General features: G+C 42.1%; 1 protein-coding gene across 1 annotated transcript; it reads right to left on the bottom strand.

The window, feature by feature from the left end:
* Positions 1-10,850: 10,850 nt before the first annotated feature.
* LOC106609743 (fish-egg lectin-like) lies at positions 10,851-17,933 on the bottom strand. Its single transcript, XM_045722518.1, has 5 exons — positions 17,879-17,933; positions 17,494-17,577; positions 16,936-17,153; positions 16,676-16,800; positions 10,851-11,416 (listed from the first exon to the last, which is right to left on the bottom strand). Exons 1-5 carry the CDS (start codon positions 17,931-17,933, stop codon positions 11,275-11,277), a joined length of 624 nt encoding a protein of 207 aa, XP_045578474.1. The 3' UTR covers positions 10,851-11,274.
* Between the last annotated feature and the right edge of the window lie 5,151 nt (positions 17,934-23,084).

Raw genomic sequence — 23,084 nt, 5'->3', positions numbered from 1 at the left:
CTCAGGTGAACTTAAAAAAGTCAAATCTGAATGGGAATTTACTTCAGTTAGATTTTACTCCTAAAAATGTCTAGGGGTGACAATAACTGTGACACAAATGTTTTGGAGAAAAATATTTATTTCACATCAATAAAAGGTTTGATTTTTGTGAATATTTTGAATGAAAAACCAAAAGAAACAGCAAGGAAATTTTTTACACAGCCCTTTTTGTTAACATGGGCCAAGTGGGCCAATATTAGTGGAGGGATCTGTATGAAATAACAAATGGAATCAGGTAGTAACCAAAAAAGTGTTAAACAAATTAAAATATATTTGAGATTCTTTGAAGTAGCCACCCATTGCCTTGATGACAGCTTTGCACACTCTAGGCATTCTCTCAACCAGCTTTAAAAAAAATACAAATATTTCACCTTTATTTAACCAGGTAGGCCAGTTGAGAACAAGTTCTCATTTACAACTGCGACCTGGCCAAGATAAAGCAAAGCAGTGCGACAAAAACAACAACACAGAGTTACACATAAACAAATGTACAGTCAATAACGCAATAGAAAAATCTATGCACAGTGTGTGCAAATGTAGAAGAGTAATGAAGTAAGGCAATAAATAGGCCATGGAGGCGAAATAATTGAAATTTAGCATTAACACTGGAGTGATAGATGTGCAGATGATGATGTGCAAGTAGAGATATTGGGGTGACCAGTGAAATATACCTGCTGCATTGCGTGCTATGGGTGGGTGTTGCTATGGTGACCAGTGAGCTGAGATAAGGCGGGGCTTTACCTAGCATAGACTTATAGATGACCTGGTGCCAGTGGGTTTGGCGACAAATATGTAGTGAGGGCCAGCCAACGAGAGCATACAGGTCGCAGTGGTGGGTAGTATATGGGGCTTTGGTGACAAAACGGATGGCACTGTGATAGGCTGCATCCAATTTGCTGAGTAGAGTGCTGGAGACTATTTTGTAAATGACATCGCCGAAGTCAAGGATTGGTAGGATAGTCAGTTTTACGAGGGTATGTTTGGTAGCATGAGTGAAGGAGGCTTTGTTGCGAAATTGGAAGCCAATTCTAGATTTAATTTTGGATTGGAGATGCACAATGTGATTCTGGAGAGGAGAGTTTACAGTCTAACCAGAAACCTAGGTATTTGTAGTTGTCCAAATATTCTAAGTCAGAACCATCCAGAGTAGTGATGATAGTCGGGCGGGAGGGTGTGGGCAGCAATCAGTTGAAGAGCATGCATTTAGCTTTACTAGCATTTAAAAGCAGTTAGAGGCCACTGAATGAGTGTTGTATGGCATTGAAGCTCGTTTGGAGGTTTGTTAGCACAGTGTCCAAAGAAGTGCCAGATGTATACAGAATGGTGTTGTCTACGTAGAGGTGTATCAGAGAATCACCAGCAGCAAGAGCGACATCATTGATATATACAGAGAAAAGAGTCGGCCCGAGAATTGAACCCTGCTGGATTCATGAGGTAGCATCATGAGGTAGTCACTTAGAATGCCTTTCAATTCACAGGTGTGCCATGTAAAAAGTAATTTTGTAAAATGTATTTTCTTCTTAACGCGTTTGAGCCAATCAGTTGTGTTGTGACAAGGTAAGGGGTGGTATACAGAAGATAGCCCTATTTGGAAAAGACCAAGTCCATGTTAAGGCAAGAACAGCTCAAATAAGCAAAAAGAAACAACAGTCCATCATTACTTTAAAACATGAAGGTCAGTCAATCCAGAACATCTCAAGAACTTTGAAGGTTTCTTCAAGTGCAGTCACAAAAACCATCAAGCGCAATGATTAAAATGGCTCTCATGAGGACCGCCACAGGAAAGGAAGACCCAGAGTTACCTCTGCTGCAGAAGATAAGTTCATTAGCGTTACCAGCCTCAGCAATTGCAGCCCAAATAATTGCTTCACAGAGTTCAAGTAACAGACACATCTCAACATCAACCGTTCAGAGGAGACTGCGTGAATCAGGCATTCATAGTCGAATTGCTGCAAAGAAACCACTATTAAAGGACACCAATAAGAAAAAGAGACTTGCTTGGGCCAAGAAACACAAGCAACGAACATTAGACCGGTGGAAATCTGTCCTTTGGTCTGATGAGTCCAAATTTGAGATTTCTGGTTCCAACCGCCATGTCTTTGTGAGATGCAGAGTGAAGCATGGAGGAGGAGGTGTGAGGGTGTGGGGGTGCTTTGCCGGAGACACTGTCTGTGATTTATTTAGAACTCAAGGCACACTTAACCAGCAACACAGAGTTACACTACCACAGCATTCTGTAGCAATACGCAATCTCATCTGGTTTGACGCTTAGTGGGACTATCATTTGTATTTCAACAGGACAACGACCCAAAATCCACCTCCAGGCTGTGTAAGATCTATTTGACCAAGAAGGAGAGTGATGGAGTGCTGCATCAGATGACCTGGCCTCCACAATCACCCATCCTCAACCCAATTGAGATGGTTTGGGATGAGTTGGACCGCAGAGTGAAGGAAAAGCGGTGCTCAACATATGTGGAAATTCCTTCAAGAATGTTGGAAAAGCATTCCAGGTAAAGCTGGTTGAGAGAATCCCAAGAGGGAGCAAATCTGTCATGACCGCAAAGGGTGGCTACTTTGAAGAATCTAAAATCTAAAATGTATTTTGATTTGTTTAACACTTTTATGGTTACTACATGATTCCATATGTGTTATTTCATAGTTCTGATGTCTTCACTATTATTCTACAATGTAGACAATGAATGAGTAGGCATGTCTAAACTTTTAAATGGTTCTGTAGGGTATGGAAAGTTACTGACTTAAACGAGGGAATGCAGAAAGTTTAAATTCTGTCAAACATGTTATTGTAAATCTCAAGGCTCCTAGGGAAACTGTCTGGTTTCAGTCACTGATAAGGTAGGACAGGCGTGGATTAGGGAGGAGAGAGGAATTTGGCCGAAGGTCAGATGGAGTGAGAAGGAACAGCCCACGAAGGTTTTAGCGTCAGCGCGGGTCTGACTACACCAGTGAGAGGAACCAAACAAGTTCTTGACGAGCAAAGAAGATGTATTGGCTGTCAGTTCCGAGTTGATTCCGCCTAGTGGGAGGATATAAATATGTGTTTGTGCAGTGATGTTTTTGTCTTTTGCAGCTGTTTAACCCAGTGGGTGAATAAACTTGGTTTGAGTTTTTTGTGAGTTTTTCCTCTGTCTGTTCAGAAACTAAAACAGCCTTACCTAGTATAAACATCACCCAAAGAGATGACCCCAAAGACACTACCATCAGTTCCACCTCAATCATAGAAAACTTGCCATCAATGTGACTCCACCTGTTGTTTTGGCAGTCTTGATTAAGCTGGAAACAATCAGGGTTTTAGGACAATTTGAACAGTTATAATATGAAATCGTTTTAAAATAACTGACACTCTCCATACTGGGCTCCTGAGTGGCGCAGCGGTCTAAGCCATCACATCTCAATGCAAGAGGCATCACTACAGTCCCTGGTTCAAATCCAGACTGTATTAAATCCGGCCATATTTGGGAGTCATATAGGGTGGCGCACAATTAGTCCAGGTTTGGCCGGGGTAGGTCGTCATTGTAAATAAGAATTTGTTCTTAACTGACTTGTCTAGTTAAATAACCTTCAGGGAACCCGACAGGCAGATCCATTTATCACCTACCAGGTAGTATGACATTTTACTTTTGTCAGTTGCAACCACTTGCCCCAGTCCTGCATCAATCTGTATCATATTCTTGATGTCCACTGCCTCATGACAGCACCATGCTGTGGCGACAAAGACATATGAGTAGATTGCACCAATAAAATGGAGGATGAAGCTATGGAGCAAACTTCATCAATTCCAAGTTGATCAAGCACACTTCAAATGATGGTAACTTACCATGACTGATGGCCAGGAGACAGAGGACCAATAGGATGGCTGCAGTGGCTCTCATGATGTCTCTGTAGATCTACAGTATACGTTTGGTTTTACACCAGACTTCAATTGTCCCCTTGCTGGGCTTTGCGCTTTAATAGCCCTGCAGCCTCCCATCTTTGTTTTTAAAGCAATGATGGCTTCCTGTTCCACCTGTATAACAAAGAGTTGATGGGAGGCTGGACCCGGACCTGCTTTTCTGGTTCCTCACTAACGGTTATGTAAAAGACAGACAATTTATGGTAAGGTGAAAGACCCCCTTTCCTAACTGCTGCAGCGCTGCTACCTAACTACTGCTGCCATGCTATCTAACTGTTGCAGCGCTGCTACCTAACTGCTGCTGCTATGCTACCTAACTATTGCCGCCATGCTACCTAACTGCTGCCGCCATGCTACCTAACTACTGCCGCCATGCTACCTAACTGCTGCAGCCATGCTACCTAACTACTGCAGCCATGCTACCTAACTGCTGCAGCCATGCTACCTAACTACTGCAGCCATGCTACCTAACTGCTGCAGCGCTGCTACCTAACTGCTGCAGCCATGCTACCTAACTGCTGCAGCCATGCTACCTAACTGCTGCAGCGCTGCTACCTAATTGCTGCAGCCATGCTACCTAACTGCTGCAGCCATGCTACCTAACTGCTGCAGCCATGCTACTTAACTGCTGCAGCGCTGCTACCTAACTGCTGCTGGCCTGCTACCTAACTGCTGCTGCCCCGCTATCTAACTGCTGCTGGCCCGCTACCTAACTGCTGCTGGCCCACTCCCTAACTGCTGCTGGCCCGCTACCTAACTGCTGCTGGCCCGCTACCTAACTGCTGCTGGCCTGCTACCTAACTGCTGCTGGCCTGCTACCTAACTGCTGCTGCCCCGCTACCTAACTGCTTCCCCCCTAGATAACTGCTACTGCTGAAATGAAAAGGGAAATGCAACACTGTTATGTCAATCTCTCATATCAGTATAATGTTGAAATGGAGTGGAATGTTATAACTATTTCTCCAGGCACGACAAGACAGTGGTTTCTATCAAATCTGTAACCACAGACCAAATAAAGAGATACAACAATCTCACTAGTGTAGGCAGGGCAAACCCATTTTCACAATTTCTGTTAGTTCCATTTATAGTCCAAAAATATACGTTAAAAAAAGAAACAATCTATTATCTATCTATTATCAACTTCAACGAATCACAACCCTACATAGAATATCAACATTGACAAGAGTTGGCTGTTATTTCATGGTCTCATTAACACTGGGAAATATGTTAATGAGACATGTATTTTAAGCCAACAGAGTTTTCTAAAGTTGTGGGTCTGAATACTTTCCGAATGCACTTCTATTCTCATAGATTAAACATAAGGTAAATAAAAAATGATGAAAAATAATCATTTTTGCTAAGAGTATTATTACATTACTGACTATGACTTTTTAAATCACCAAACAGTCTCTGCAAAATATACTCTCTTGTGTGATCAACTCAGCTATTTGTGTTGCAAAGGCAAAGCTCAATATTTAAGTTTACAAATGATTTTAAAACATTCCACATTGATTAGAATGGGTTGATGGAGTATTCCATGCCAGCTCAACAATTACCCAATTTTAGGTACAGCCATATCTAAGCTCACTGGACTTTTTCTAAGTTACATTTTTTTAATTGTACATTTATGTCGTGGCTGCGACCTAACTATTTGAACATTGATTGATGCCTAGTTATGGGACGCTGAATCCTCATCTAAGATTGAACTATGAACATTTGAACATTGACTGAGTGCCTAGTTATTGGACACTGATGGTAGATCTGGCTATAATCATGATGAAATAATGAGAGATGATGAGCTATGACAAGGATTGGATTCACAAATGCCTTGCTCATACAGAATGATGGATGTTTTTGCCCATTAGTAATTATTCTCCATGTGTGCACTGCATGGTGAAGCCAGACGTGGAGACGACACAAAGACGACCCAGGTCGTAGGTCACGTGCTTCATGCACATCAGGGATTTACATTAAAGTCTGAAAGGCACCTACCCATCGGGCAAGTCAGGAGTATTTTTTTGGTTACTCGAAGATTGGATCACTTGCCCGAAAATGTAAATGAGGTGTTTACACTCAGAAATGCCTTTTAACTACACATAGGGGAGGAATCATGTATTTTGGTTTTTATGTTAAAAAAATCTCAGAACAGGCTCAACTAGCCTGACTGCCATAAATTGTCTGTCTTTCACTACACTTAAATGTAGAGGAACAAGAAATATTTGTTTTAGGTTAGGACTACTGGAGTTAGTTTCAGGTGGCTTCACGTTTTTATATCACCGGCCCAATGGTGCTACCTCAGAGCAGTTAGGCTACCTCAGAGCAGTGGGGCTACCTCAGAGCAGTGGGGCTACCTCAGAGCAGTGGTGCTACCTCAGAGCCCCTACCTCAGAGCAGTGGGGCTACCTCAGAGCAGTGGTGCTACCTCAGAGCAGTGGGGCTACCTCAGAGCAGTGGGGCTACCTCAGAGCAGTGGGGCTACCTCAGAGCAGGCTTAACTTGCGTGACTGCTCAGTTCACTTGCCCCACGAGGTAATAGGACAAACCTTACCGTCAATCCCTACACATTTAGACATTGCTCCATCCAGTGCCCTCTGGTTTGCAGACTCTGTGTTGAATAACGAGGTGGGGTACATCTGTTCAAAATGCCTTGAATCCCACATTATAATTTCCGTGATTTAGTGCTTCCAACTCCTTTGAAAAATGGTGTGTTTGAGCTACATTGCATTGGTCTATTTATTCTGCATCCATTGAGACCAACCATTAGCCTGTGTGACTAATAGGGGCTGAGCTAGAGCAGTGTTTGTGAGACCAGGGCAGATCCTGAAAACGGTTCTTCTCACAAAAACGTCTTTAAAGTCCGAATGGTTTGAGCTACAAATGATTACTGCTTTATTTTTCATGAAATTAACTTCACTCTGAGTTGTGTGCTTGTCTTAATTGTGTACAGCTTTATTTTACAGCAGTCGTACCCTGTACCTACCCTCTAAGCAGGGCCGGCCCGCTCATTAGGCAAGATTATGCGGCAGTCTATGGAGGCACATAGACGAGGGCGGCATTTTCTGAGCTAAACTGACCAAGACCCACCTTCAACAACAACCCATAAAACCTCATGTAATTCTGCCCCAAAATCATTACAATTTCTCTCAACCAGTGGCATATGAGCTTTTTAGATGAGCGCTGATGCCACCCTGTGATAAGGCAGGGGTGCAAAATATTTAGCTTGTTCATTCCCAGCGGCACCTCTGTTGGCATCGCTGTGACGCTCCACCAACATAAATCATGTAGCAGATAGAGCCAGGGTGAAGCATGAGCCATTCACAAGAATTACAACAAAATGTCCAAAAAACTGTAGGCTATTACACAACTTTTTATGATTACCGCATGTTAGAGGTATGATAAATGAGCGAATGGACTTGAAAAAGAATGGTATAGCTTACACTCAAATGCGATGTGGTTCAACGAGAACACTGACATTTTGCCAAGGCAGAGATGAGTGGCCTGCACTGAAACGCGCGGGAACAGCAGTGGACGCATAAAATCTACCCTACTGATAATAGCCAAATTTGACATGAAACTTTGTGGTGTATTGTAACAGATGTCTCTTTCCACTCAACACTATTTGGAAGCTGGAAATATCTTGCAAGTGGATAAATGTGTGTGGGTGGCCTATGAAGGAGCCCTTTGAAATTATAGTTTGACAATCAGATGAAAACATCTTGATTTGTTCTGTTACGCCACAATAAAAGGTAACATATTTGTTAAACATATAAGTTAAATTAAAAATGTTTATGACTAGGCCCACAGAGATCCTTAGGGACTGTATATGTAATTCTATGATTAAGCCCATCAATTTTTTTGGTGCATGTGCTTGATCCCGTACCTGGATATTGCATATGGTAGAAATAATATGTAGCCTTTTCTGTAGCCTACAGGCAGGAGAGAAAATGGATGGCACAAACGCCTATTTTACAAACGGTGGGCCTAACACATTATTTATCAAATTCCTTTGATGGCCTACATGGTACGCTACACCCCAGTAAGCACGAGCCGTCCTCTGGACGTCTTTTTTTTCGTCCTGTTGGGCCTGACGTTCTTTTTTTGGTGTTTCACAATGGTAGGCCTACCATATAGATGGCCATTCATAAAATGCTGTTTCAGGCGACACTGTAGGCTACACCTCAGTAAGCACGGATCGATGCCGACACCTTTTGGACATCTTTTTTTGGTACTGTCTGGACCGGCCTTGATTTCCACGTCCACGGACGTTGGACTTTTAGTCCGGTGCAAACCAAAATCTGAACCACTCATAGATGTCTATGTTTGGTTCAGATAAAAATGACGTCAAAACACGTCATACCGTAGCTTTGATTGGACTGATCATGTCAACATCATACTTTCAAAATCTTAGCTAGCTAGCTAGACAAGCAGTCATCATTATGAATCACAGTGCTAATCTACTGGGAAATCCTTTTCAATCCTTATCATATGAAGAAACATTATAAATAAAACATCTCTGTGCTCATCGGCCATTGGACATAAACATTACACAACAAGTCGGAAATCACAAATTCAACAATGAGTGGTTTGGAAGGAATCAGTGGCTAACTGCAAGTGCCGCAAAGCAATCACTATTTTGCTGCCTGCTATTCAGTGGAGAGGGTGTGTGGTCCAAGTCTGGGTTTAAGGATGAAAACATCTGTCTGAAAGGGTCTCATTATCAAGCTTAAAAGGATAAACATTCACACGCAACACTATGGGCCAGAAAAGGTTGAAATCATTGGCCATGCATCAATCCAGCATGACTTCATCCAGAGAATGCCAGACTTTGATGACAGTTTGATGATGACAAAGATTGCCCACAAGAGGGACTGCCACGCCACCTTCCTGTTCAAGTGAGCACAGCACAACAATGGTGAGTCCAAAAATATTTATTGTAAACTGCTGCATAAATTATGTAGTATACCAGGGAGATATGTAAACTGACGGGTGGTGCACCTGTAGCCAATAGCCAGTTTTAGAGAACTGTCATCATCGAATATTGTAAGAGCTTTTATTGTCTGCTTATATGCCCCCGTTATTTATCCTACAGTTCTGACTTGGTGTATAGGGAGAATACTGTAAGAACGGCCCATTCTGTTGCTGTCCATTTCAAAAGTGCTGAAACAAATAGGCATATCAACTACGTCCATTTAAACTGACTCATTAATGTCTTAATCAAAATGATAGCTTCCCTCATATCCGCAAATTTTTCCCTTATGCCGTATTTTGTACATCTCAATTGTTATATTGCTTATATAGGTCTATCTCATTAGTATCTTGTTCATAATTTTAGTTAATGTTGGAATTATGCATTTAATTGTTTTGCTTACTTTGTGTATTATAATTAGCGCAGGTGTTTTCTCCATAAGGAGGGGACATTATACAATGTTGTTGGGTCTGTAACCATGTTTGCCAGTGACAGTCTCTTTCCATTCAACTATTTGTTTTCAACAAAAGGTTCATTAATAGACCCATGTAATTCCAGTTGATTTTGTGAGGGTTGTTTTGTTTGCTCAATGCGCTGTCTGTGAGTCGGTATATTGCCTATAAAAGTGGATCCTCGTGATTGTATTTTCCTTCCTTTTTAGACTACAAAGGCCTAATAAAATACTTCAAATGGTAGGTTAACCGTCTCTCCCTCTGTGTGTGTGTGTGTGTGTGTGTGTGTGTGTGTGTGTGTGTGTGTGTGTGTGTGTGTGTGTGTGTGTGTGTGGTGATTTAAAGAAGAGTAAAGTTAAGGCCTCAACATATTGCTGAATTTATCTGAACTAACATCTGAATTTCTGTCGGTGTCCATTTTGAAAGTACTGAAGTAATAGGCCTACCTCGTCGCAGCTCATTTGCTAATGATCAGAACAAACATTATGAATTTACTGAACATAAATGTAATAATGTTTGTGTATGGTTCAAAGTCTAAACTCATGTCGGCATTCACTATTATTGAAGCAGATTGTGATTCTTATCAAGTTACACAAATCCACAAGGAATCCATGGAAACCATATTTATTTAAGCAAGTCAGCCATATCAGCTATGTTTTTATAAAATGCAGTAAATTAGGCCAAATGAACTGTATTGCTGCCAGACGAGGCTCAGCCTGGTCTCATAAACGTACGTCTGGGACACTCAAATTAGTATGATATGTTAGGTTTGGTATGACATACGATTACTTAAGTCTGGGTGGATGGGTGGGCGTATAACGCGTTTGAATCTCATCACGGCTAGCTTTAGCAATTTAGCTAATTAGCAACTTCAACTACTTACTATTTATTAGGTACTTTACAACTACTTAACATGTTAGCTAACCCTTCCCCTAACCTTAAACCTTTTAGCTAACCATTCCCCTAACCTTAACCCTTTAACCTAACTCCTAAACTTAATCCCTAACCTAGCCTAGCTAACGTTAGCCACCTAACCAGAATATGTAACATATTGTACGCTTTGCAAGTTCGTAACATATAATACCAATTGTAATTCGTAACATATCATACAAAATGGTAATGGACATCCACAAATGAATACAATACCATACGAAATGTAACATATCATACTAAATTGGTTGTCCGGATTTACGTACAGAATAAAACTAAATACTCTGAGACCAGGTTGCCAGGCTCCGCTGAGAGCTAGGTGTAGTGGTGGTAAGGATTCACTCCATGGTGCTGAAAGGAAAGCTCTGCTGTTGGGACAGCTTTATGTAGGGCCTAACAGTTTGTGGGCCGTTTGTGTTGTGCAGTGGCTTTGCTGGCATGTATCTAAAAAAAAATTGGTTGAGTTTGCCCCACCAAGATTTCGATGCTAAAATCACCACTGGCAGAGCAACCTGTTCAATATGATAAAAAAAAAACAATAACACAGAAATTCCAATAGTTTCAAAATGAATGCTTTATTTTTGCAGGAAATGATTATATAATGAGATAATAAACAATGACAAGGATTCCATGCAATCCTATTGATGACCTCTGAAGCACAGCAAAACCCATGTGGATTGTGAGCAACATGACCGTGCCCTAGTTTACACTACACTTAATTAAATAGCCTCCATGGCAAAGATCTATTGAAGAGTTAATCAAGGAGTGGTCAAGAAAATATAAAATCTTCATTGATATTTTTTTTTAAATGTCAATAAGATCATTGAAGAACTGAAAATAATAGGTAGAGCAATAGGTTTTAAAATGAAGGATTTTTATGAACTAATGAACTAAAGGCTTTTCCAGAAAGAGAGATCAATGAGTTAGCAAGTAAACTTTAGACAGAACCCAAATGGCCAACAGATGCAGAGGAGAGGCTAAGGTGTGCACACCATGGTGACGGCAGACTTGGAGACGACCCAAAGACGGCCCAGGTCGTAGGTCACATGGCCCATGAGCATGCACATTGGGATATTGCTCCATCCGGTGCCCTCTGGTTTACTGGCTGTGATGCCGTCTCTGTGTTGAAGAAAGGGTTGGGGTTCATGTTTTAAAGTTTATAATTTTTTTTAAGTACATCCATTTTTACATCCATCTTATCCATCCAAGATGGCATAGCAGTCAGACGTCCTTTGTCCTCGTCTTGTCGTGTCCCGTGTATATATATATTTACATATTTTCTTCGCATATCTTTTTATATATTTTTTTCTAAAAACTCAACTTCAAAACACTCTCCTGCAACCCACCTCACCAATTGTTTAAAAAAAAGTATTATTCACCTCAAATCTGAAATCCACAACAGAAGCTAGCCAGAAGTCAGCCAGAAGTTAGCCAGTTCACTGGCTAACGTTAGTATTCAACTAACCACGGTTGGCGGTCATCAGCTATCCTTTAGCTCGAAAAGCTATCGCCAGTTTTTGTACAACGCGACTCAGACCATAGCATACCGGACCTATTTTCTCTCCATATCCCCGGATTTCTACCGCAAGCTCTGGACATTTACACCTGGATCTTGCAGCTAGCTAGCTGCTATCCAAGTGACTATTGGCTAACGTCGGTCCCGGAGCAAACATCAATTATTCCGGAGCTAGCCAGCTGAAGAGTTCCATCAGCCACTCCTGGGCTACAATCACCTATCCGGACCCGTTTTACTGCCGATGCGGATCCCCACCGGGCCTTCACGACTGGACTACCGACGTTATCTGCCCAAGGGAGTTATCCAACTGGCCCCTCCGTCGCGACGTAACCTGAACGCCCATCTGCGGCCCGCTAATCGTTAGCTGTCTTATCGGCTGCTATCTGAATAGGTCTATCGGACAATTTTCTTGGGCCACTATAACTATAACTATTTCGCCAATTGGATTGGTCCCCTCTACCACACGGAACCCCACTAATCTACCAATGGAAACGCACGAGGTGGCTAAAAACAGACCATCTTCTGCCAGCTTGCTACCCATGGCTGTCTGAATCGCCGTGACCCCAACCAACCTCACTACTCACTGGACCCTTATGATCACTCGGCTAAGCATCCCTCTCCTTAATGTCAATATGCCTTGTCCATTGCTGTTCTGGTTAGTGTTTATTGGCTTATTTCACTGTAGAACCTCTAGCCCTGCTCATTATACCTTATACAACCTTTCAGTTCCTTTCATCATCACTCAATGCCTAGGTTTACCTCCACTGTATTCACATCCTACCATACCTTTGTCTATACATTATACCTTGAAGCTATTTTATCGCCCCCAGAAACCTGCTCCTTTTACTCTCTGTTCCGGACGTCCTAGACGACCAATTCTCATAGCTTTTAGCCGTACCCTTATCCTACTCCTTCTCTGTTCCTCTGGCAATGTAGAGATGAATCCAGGCCCTGCAGTGCCTAGCTTCACACCTATTCCCCAGGCGCTGTCTTTTGATGACTTCTGTAACCGTAATAGCCTTGGTTTCATGCATGTTAACATTAGAAGCCTCCTCCCTAAGTTTGTTTTATTCACTGCTTTAGCACACTCTGCCAACCCGGATGTCCTAGCCGTGTCTGAATCCTGGCTTAGGAAGACCACTAAAAACTCTGAAATCTCCATCCCTAACTACAACATTTTCAGACAAGATAGAATGGCCAAAGGGGGCGGTGTTGCAATCTACTGCAGAGATAGCCTGCAGAGTTCTATCCTACTATCCAGGTCTGTACCCAAACAATTTGAATTTCTACTTTAAAAAATCCACCTCTCTAAAAACAAGTCTCTCACAGTTGCCGCCTACTATAGACCACCCTCTGCCCCCAGCTGTGCTCTGGACACTTTATGTGAACTGATTGCCCCCCCATCTATCTTCAGAGCTCATGCTGCTAGGTGACCTAAACTGGGACATGCTTAACACCCCAGCCATCCTACAATCTAAGCTTGATGCCCTCAATTTCACACAAATTATCAATGAACCTACCAGGTACCACCCCAAAGCCGTAAACACGGGTACCCTCATAGATATCATCCTAACCAACTTGCCCTCTAAATACACCTCTGCTGTTTTCAACCAAGATCTCAGCGATCACTGCCTCATTGCCTGCATCCGTAATGGGTCAGCGGTTAAACGACCTCCACTCATCACTGTCAAACGGTCCCTGAAACACTTCAGCGAGCAGGCCTTTCTAATCGACCTGGCCCGGGTATCCTGGAAGGATATTGACCTCATCCCGTCAGTAGAGGATGCCTGGTTATATTTTTTAAATGCCTTCCTTACCATCTTAAATAAGCATGCCCCATTCAAGAAATTTAGAACCAGGAACAGATATAGACCTTGGTTCTCTCCAGACCTGACTGTCCTTAACCAACACAAAAACATCCTGTGGCGTTCTGCATTAGCATCGAACATCCCCCGTGATATGTAACTTTTCAGGGAAGTTAGAAACCAATATACACAGGCAGTTAGAAAAGCCAAGACTAGCTTTTTCAGGCAGAAATTTGCTTCCTGCAACGCAAACTCAAAAGGTTCTGTGACACTGTAAAGTCCATGGAGAATAAGAGCACCTCCTCCCAGCTGCCCACTGCACTGAGGATAGGAAACTCTGTCACCACCGATAAATCCACCATAATTGAGAATTTCAATAAGCATTTTTCTACGGCTGGCCATGCTTTCCACCTGGCTACCCCTACCCCGGTCAACAGCACTGCACTCCCCACAGCAACTCGCCCAAGCCTTCCCCATTTGTCCTTCTCCCAAATCCAGTCAGCTGATGTTCTGAAAGAGCTGCAAAATCTGGACCCCTACAAATCAGCCGGGCTAGACAATCTGGACCCTTTCTTTCTAAAATGATCTGCCGAAATTGTTGCAACCCCTATTACTAGCCTGTTCAACCTCTCTTTCGTGTCGTCTGAGATTCCCAAAGATTGGAAAGCAGCTGCGGTCATCGCCCTCTTCAAAGGGGGGGACACTCTTGACCCAAACTGCTGCAGACCTATAGCCATCCTACCCTGCCTTTCTAAGGTCTTCGAACGCCAAGTCAACAAACAGATTACAGACCATTTCGAATCCCACCGCACCTTCTCCGCTATGCAATCTGGTTTCAGAGCTAGTCATGGGTGCACCTCAGCCACGCTAAAGGTCCTAAACGATATCTTAACCGCCATCGATAAGAAACAATACTGTGCAGCCGTATTCATTGACCTGGCCAAGTCTTTCGATTCTGTCAATCACCACATCCTCATCGGCAGATTCAATAGTCTTGGTTTCTCAAATGATTGCCTCGCCTGGTTCACCAACTACTTCTCTGATAGAGTTCAGTGTGTCAAATCAGAGGGCCTGTTGTCCGGACCTCTGGCAGTCTCTATGGGGGTGCCACAGGGTTCAATTCTCGGGCCGACTCTCTTCTCTGTATACATCAATGATGTCGCTCTTGCTGCTGGTGAGTCTCTGATCCACCTCTACGCAGACGACACCATTCTGTATACTTCTGGCCCTTCTTTGGACACTGTGTTAACTTACCTCCAGACGAGCTTCAATGCCATACAACTCTCCTTCCGTGGCCTCCAACTGCTCTTAAATACAAGCAAAACTAAATGCATGCTCTTCACCTGATCGCTGCCTGCACCTGCCAGCCCGACCAGCATCACTACTCTGGACGGTTCTGACTTAGAATATGTGGACAACTACAAATACCTAGGTGTCTGGTTAGACTGTAAACTCTCCTTACAGACTCACATCAAACATCTCCAATCCAAAGTTAAATCTAGAATTGGTTTCCTATTTCGCAACAAAGCATCTTTCACTCATGCTGTCAAACATACCCTCGTAAAACTGACCATCCTACCGATCCTCGACTTCGGCGATGTCATTTACAAAATAGCCTCCAATACCCTACTCAATAAATTGGATGCAGTCTATCACAGTGCCATCCATTTTGTCACCAAAGCCCCATATACTACCCACCACTGCGACCTGTACGCTCTCGTTGGCTGGCCCTCGCTTCATACTCGTCGCCAAATCCACTGGCTCCAGGTCATCTACAAGACCCTGCTAGATAAAGTCCCCCCTTATCTCAGCTTGCTGGTCACCATAGCAGCACCCACCTGTAGCACGCGCTCCAGCAGGTATATCTCACTGGTCACCCCCAAAGCCAATTCCTCCTTCGGCCGGCTCTCCTTCCAGTTCTCTGCTGCCAATGACTGGAACGAACTACAAAAATCTCTTTAACTGGAAACACTTATCTCCCTCACTAGCTTTAAGCACCAGCTGTCAGAGCAGCTTACAGATTACTGCACCTGTACATAGCCCATCTATAATTTAGCCCAAACAACTACCTCTTCCTCTACTGTATTTATTTATTTATTTTGCTCCTTTGCACCCCATTATTCCTATTTCTACTTTGCACTTTCTTCCACTGCAAATCTACCATTCCAGTGTTCTACTTGCTATATTGTATTTACTTTGCCACCATGGCCTTTTTTTGTCTTCACCTCCCTTATCTCACCTCATTTGCTCACATTGTATATAGACTTATTTTTCTACTGTATTATTGACTGTTTGTTTGTTTTACTCCATGTGTAACTTTGTGTTGTTGTATGTGTCAGACTGCTTTGCTTTATCTTGGCCAGGTCGCAATTGTAAATGAGAACTTGTTCTCAACTTGCCTTCCTGGTTAAATAAAGGTGAAATAAAAAATACAAAAATTGGGGGGGGGGGGGACTTTAATAATTGAATATAGCCATAGATTTTTGAAGAATATAACTTCTGCATCTTGAGCTTAATTCAATCACATCAGAAGCCAAAATGTAAGCTTTTACTCAATTGTTTGTAAACAATGTTATTGTAAACAAACAATGTATAGCTTTAAAAAACATGTTAAATATTGCTTTTTTTTTTAATTGTTGAGTCTTTGCATCCGTAGCTCCATGTATGAATGTGAGAGTGGTTACATTTCTCTAACTACATTTCTCAGCTGTTTACCCAAACAAGTGGTGGGGTGTCTGGGAAGTTGTTGTTTTTTATCACAAACTGTAGCTTTACAGGACATCCAACTTTGACATATTTTATCATACACTGTCTACACATCTCTTTATAAGTCCTATAAGTTTAGATCTGATTATATTTAACTGATTATATTTATGTATCTACAGTATTTTAGTTTTTGTGTAAAGAGCTTCACATAGCATGTACTGTAAGGATAAGAGTTATAATTAAAGGTATACCATTATTATTTTAAGTTATTATTACAAGTGATTTTCAAGTTAATACTGTTGGGGGGGGGGGGGGAGGTGGACCATACACATAGTTCAGTAGTAACCTTACCTGGTATAAACACTACCCACAGAGTTGACCCCAAAGACACTACCATCAGTTGCCACCTCAATCATGGAAAGCTTGCCTTCAATGTGACTCCACCCCTTGTTTTGACAGGTGTCTTTGTTCACATACTGAAAACAAACATATAACCAATCAGGGTTTTAAGACAATTTCAACATGTATAATATGAAACAGTTTTAAAATAACTGACACTCTCCATCCTCTACTACTCTACTCCAGCTCTCACACTCTTTCCCAGATCTTACACTCATTAAGTAGATATCATCATTCTTGTTGACTGCCCAGCACCCAAAGGGTCCGCAGCTGTAGTACTTCACAGCTCCTGGCAATCCTGTCCATGGAAGGGGTGAGTCTGGACCCTTGTAGCCAACTGTGGCACTACTTGTCAGACAGAATGGAGTATCGTCCATGTTAGCCCCCACAACAAACTGGTCACCTCCAGCATCCAACTGTTTCAGAAGGCCTGAAGACCACAAAGACAGACAGACAGACAGACGGACAAGCAAACAAGGAGCACATATCTGTGAGTACTGCCAAATTACCTACAAGTTACAATTTAAAACATCAATCATTTTTTCAACAGCCTGATGGTATCAGGAAAGCTAAGAAGCATGTGTCCTCTGGATAAATATTGAGTAATGCTCTCCACTTACCTGCAGCTTGCACCCAGTTACCAGCCACATACTTTTAGATTGCATAGTCCTTGTTGACACCCCAGATCCCTGCTGGTCCTACAGTGATATGCTTCGGGGAACCAGGCAGGTGGATCAATTTATCACCTACCAGGTAGTAGGGGATTTAACTTGTGTCCGTAGCAACCACTTGCCCCAGTCCTGCATCGATCTGCATCAGATTGTTGATGTCCACTACCTCCTGACAGTCCCATGCTATGGCGACAAAGACCTGAGTACACAGACAACAAGGAGGATGAAATTATGGAGCGAACTTGAAGATCAATTCCAACTTGATCAAGCATGTGGCTCAGTTGGTAGAGCATGGTGTTTGCAATGCCAGCTTGGTGTTTGCAACACCAGGGTTGTGGGTTCGATTCCCACGGGGGGCCAGTACTATTATTATTATTTTTTTTAAATGCATGAAATGAAATGTATGAATTCACTACTGTAAGTCACTCTGGATAAGAGCGTCTGCTAAATGACTAAAATGTAAATGTAAATGATGGTAACTTACCATGACTGATGGTCAGGAGACAGAGGACCAATAGGACGGCTGCATTGACTCTCATGATATCTCTGTAGATCTACAGTATAAGTTTGGATTTACACCAGACTTCAATTGTCCCCTTGCAAGACTTTGCGCTTTTATAGCCCTGCATATACCTTTCACCAATGATGGCTTCCTGTTCTACCTGTTTAATGAAGACTTGATGGTGTCCGGTGTCCGGGAGAGAGAAGGGTTGTGTTAAAGTCACCTGATGACAAAGATCATTCATGTGTTCTTCTCATGTTTGCTGTGTTTACATTGTAGTATGGATTTGCCATGTTTATACAGTGGGGCAAAAAAGTATTTAGTCAGCCACCAATTGTGCAAGTTCTCCCACTTAAAAAGATGAGAGAGGCCTGTAATTTTCATCATAGGTACACGTCAACTATGACAGACAAAATGAGAAAAGAAAATCCAGAAAATCACATTGTAGGATTTTTATGAATTTATTTGCAAATTATGGTGGAAAATAAGTATTTGGTCACCTACAAACAAGCAAGATTTCTGGCTCTCACAGCCCTGTAACTTCTTCTTTAAGAGGCTCCTCTGTCCTCCACTTGTTACCTGTATTAATGGCACCTGTTTGAACTTGTTATCAGTATAAAAGACACCTGTCCACAACCTCAAACAGTCACACTCCAAACTCCACTATGGCCAAGACCAAAGAGCTGTCAAAGGACACCAGAAACAAAATTGTAGACCTGCACCAGGCTGGGAAGACTGAATCTGCAATAGGTAAGCAGCTTGGTTTGAAGAAATCAACTGTGGGAGCAATAATTAGGAAATGGAAGACATACAAGACCACTGATAATCTCCCTCGATCTGGGGCTCCACGCAAGATCTCACCCCGTGGGGTCAAAATGATCACAAGAACGGTGAGCAAAAATCCCAGAAGCACACGGGGGGACCTAGTGAATGACCTGCAGAGAGCTGGGACCAAAGTAACAAAGCCTACCATCAGTAACACACTACGCCGCCAGGGACTCAAATCCTGCAGTGCCAGACGTGTCCCCCTGCTTAAGCCAGTACATGTCCAGGCCCGTCTGAAGTATGCTAGAGAGCATTTGGATGATCCAGAAGAGGATTGGGAGAATGTCATATGGTCAGATGAAAGCAAAATATAACTCTTTGGTAAAAACTCAACTCGTCGTGTTTGGAGGACAAAGAATGCTGAGTTGCATCCAAAGAACACCATACCTACTGTGAAGCATGGGGGTGGAAACATCATGCTTTGGGGCTGTTTTTCTGCAAAGGGACCAGGACGACTGATCCGTGTAAAGGAAAGAATGAATGGAGCCATGTATCGTGAGATTTTGAGTGAAAACCTCCTTCCATCAGCAAGGGCATTGAAGATGAAACGTGGCTGGGTCTTTCAGCATGACAATGATCCCAAACACACCGCCCGGGCAACGAAGGAGTGGCTTCGTAAGAAGTATTTCAAGGTCCTGGAGTGGCCTAGCCAGTCTCCAGATCTCAACCCCATAGAAAACCTTTGGAGGGAGTTGAAAGTCCGTGTTGCCCAGCGACAGCCCCAAAACATCACTGCTCTAGAGGAGATCTGCATGGAGGAATGGGCCAAAATACCAGCAACAGTGTGTGAAAACCTTGTGAAGACGTTTGACCTGTGTCATTGCCAACAAAGGGTATATAACAAAGTATTGAGATAAACTTTTGTTATTGACCAAATACTTATTTTCCACCATAATTTGCAAATAAATTCATAAAAAATCCTACAATGTGATTTTCTGGATTTTTTTTTTCTCATTTTGTCTGTCATAGTTGAAGTGTACCTATGATGAAAATTACAGGCCTCTCTCATCTTTTTAAGTGAGAGAACTTGCACAATTGGTGGCTGAGTAAATACTTTTTTGCCCCACTGTATTTTGAAATGCATTGCCAGTAGAAAGTCTACATCCACCTTGGATTTCTTCACGTTTTGTCTTACCAAGCGGGATTAAAATTGATTAATTGTAATTTTTGTCAACAATCTACACAAAATACTCTGTAGTGTCAAAGTGGATGAAAAATGACGTACTTTTTTTATGAATGGAAAATATATCACAAATTTACCTCAATTAGATAAGTATTCACTTACGTAGAAACACCTTTGGCAGCGATTACAGTGGTGAGTCTTCTTGGTTAAGTCTCATAACAGCTTTGCACACCTACAGTTGAAGTGGTAAATTTACATACACTTACGTTGGAGTCATTAAAACTATTTTTTCAACCACTCCACAAATTTCTTGTTAAAACCTCTCTAGGGTATGTGAAATCGTCCCACCTAGTCAACAGCCAGTGGAATCGAGTGGCGCGATATTCAAATACCTTAGAAATGCTATTACTTCAATTTCTCAAACATATTACTATTTTACACCATTTTAAAGACAAGACTCTCGTTAATCTTACCACATTGTCCGATTTCAAAAAGGCTTCACAGCGAAAGCAAAACATTAGATTATGTCAGGAGAGTACCCAGCCAGAAATAATCACACACCCATTTTTCAAGCTAGCATATAATGTCACAAAAAGCAAAACCACAGCTAAATGCAGCACTAACCTTTGATGATCTTCATCAGATGACACTCCTAGGACATTATGTTATACAATACATGCATGTTTTGTTCAATCAAGTTCATATTTATATCAAAAACCAGCTTTTTACATTAGCATGTGACGTTCAGAACTAGCAAACATACCGAAAACTTCCGGTGAATTTACTAAATTATTCACGATAAACGTTCACAAAAAACATAATTATTTTAAGAATTATAGATACAGAATAATAGATACAAAATCGCGGTGTCAGATTTTAAAATAGCTTTTCGGCAAAAGCACATTTTGCAATATTCTGAGTAGATAGCTCGCCATCACGGGCTAGCTAATTTGACACCCACCAAGTTTGGCACTCACCAAACTCAGATTTACTATCAGAAAAATGGGATTACCTTTGCTGTTCTAAGTCAGAATGCACTCCCAGGACTTCTACTTCATGCACAAATGTTGTTTTGGTTCCAAATAATCCATAGTTATGTTCAAATATCCTCTGTTTTGTTCTTGCGTTCAAAACACTATCCGAACGGTGACAAAAGAATTCAAAATATTCCATTACCGTACTTCGAAGCATGTCAAACGCTGTTTAAAATCAATTTTTATGCGATTTTTCTCGTAAAATAGCGATAATATTCCGACCGGGAGACGTCTTTTTCCTTCAAAGACTGAAAATGTAAAATGGCCTCTTCACGTGCACGCGCGCACCCGTCTCATTGTTCTCAGATCGACCACTATCCAAATGCGCTACTGTTTTTCAGCCATGGGCTGCAAAGTCATCATTCCCCGTTCTGGCGCCTTCTGAGAGCCTATGGGAGCCTTAGAAAGTGTCACGTTACAGCAGAGATCCTCTGTTTTCGATAAAGAGAGTGTAGAAGGCCAAGAAATGGTCAGAGAGGGCACTTCCTGTACAGAATCTTCTCAGGTTTTGGCCTGCCATATGAGTTCTGTTATACTCACAGACACCATTCAAACAGTTTTAGAAACTTTAGGGTGTTTTCTATCCAAATCAAACAATGATATGCATATTCTAGTTTCTGGGCAGTAGTAATAACCAGATTAAATCGGGTACGTTTTTTATCCGGATGTGAAAATACTGCCCCCTACCCTAGAGAGGTTAACAAACTATAGTTTTCGCAAGTCGGTTAGGACATCTACTTTGTACATGACACAAGTAATTTATCCAACAATTGAAAAGTAAATAAAAACAATATGGGGATGAGGTAGGTAGATTGGGTGGGCTATTTTCAGATGGACTATATACTGTACAGCTGCAGCGATCGGTTAGCTGCTCAGATAGCTGATGTTTAAAGTTGGTGAGGGAGATATGTCTCCAGCTTTAGTGATTTTTGCAATTCGTTCCAGTCAGTGGCAGCAGAGAACTGGAAGGAAAGGCGGCCAAAGTAGGTATTGGCTTTGGGGATGACCAGTGAGATATACCTGCTGGAGCGCGTGCTACGGTTGGGTGTTGTTGTCGTGACCAGCGAGCTGAGATAAGGCGGAGCTTTACCTAGCACGTATTTATAGATGACCTGGAGCCAGTGGGTCTGGCAACGAATATGTAGCGAGGGCCAGCTGACTAGAGCATACAGGTCGCAGTGGTGGGTGGTATAAGGGGCTTTGGTAGCAAAACGGATGGCACTGTGATAGACTGCATCCAGTTTGCTGAGTAGACTATTGGAAGCTATTTTGTAGATGACATCACCGAAGTCGAGAATCGGTAGGATGGTCAGTTTAACTAGGGTAAGTTTGGCGGCATGAGTGAAGGATGCTTTGTTAAGAAATAGAAAGCCGATTCTAGATTTCATTTTGGATTGGAGATGTTTAATATGAGTGTGGAAGGTGAGTTTACAGTCTAACCAGACACCTAGGTATTTGTAGTTGTCCACATATTCTAGGTCAGAACCGTCCAGGGTAGTGATGCTAGTCGGGCGGGTGCCGGCAGCGAACAGTTGAAAAGCATGCATTTTGTTTTACTAGCGTTTAAGAGCAGTTGGAGGCCACGGACGGAGTGTTGTATGGCATTGAAGCTCGTCTGGAGGTTAGTTAACCTCTCTGGGCTAGGCGGGACGAATTCGTCCCACCTACGCAACAGCCAGTGTAATCCAGTGGCGCGATTTTCAAATACCTTAGAAATGCTATTACTTCAATTTCTCAAACATATGACTATTTTACAGCATTTTAAAGACAAGACTCTCGTTAATCTAACCACACTGTCCGATTTCAAAAAGGCTTTACAACGAAAGCAAAACATTAGATTATGTCAGCAGAGTACCCAGCCAGAAATAATCAGACACCCATTATTCAAGCTAGCATATAATGTCACAAAAACCTAGAAGACAGCTAAATGCAGCACTAACCTTTGATGATCTTCATCAGATGACACACCTAGGACATTATGTTATACAATACATGCATGTTTTGTTCAATCAAGTTCATATTTATATCAAAAACCAGCTTTTTACATTAGCATGTGACGTTCAGAACTAGCATACCCCCCGCAAACCTCCGGTGAATTTACTAAATTACTCACGATAAACGTTCACAAAAAACATAACAATTATTTTAAGAATTATAGATACAGAACTCCTTTGTGCAATCGAGGTGTCCGATTTTAAAATAGCTT

This window comes from Salmo salar, chromosome ssa07 (assembly GCF_905237065.1).
Source record: "Salmo salar chromosome ssa07, Ssal_v3.1, whole genome shotgun sequence".
NCBI classification, from domain to species: Eukaryota; Metazoa; Chordata; class Actinopteri; order Salmoniformes; family Salmonidae; genus Salmo; species Salmo salar.
Note: the sequence above shows the minus strand (reverse complement) of the source record. Positions and strands in the feature narration are given on the sequence as shown.

Bases quoted from the DNA above. Each gene is read 5' to 3' on its own strand.
- LOC106609743 (XM_045722518.1), bottom strand. From the start codon at position 17,933: ATGAGAGTCAATGCAGCCGTCCTATTGGTCCTCTGTCTCCTGACCATC. The intron at 17,154-17,493 runs GTTAAATCCCCT...TGTGGTCTTCAG, and splicing joins AGTGGTTGCTACGGACACAA to GCCTTCTGAAACAGTTGGAT. The intron at 16,801-16,935 runs GTAAGATCTGGG...GTTTGTTTTCAG, and splicing joins ATGATATCTACTTAATGAGT to TATGTGAACAAAGACACCTG.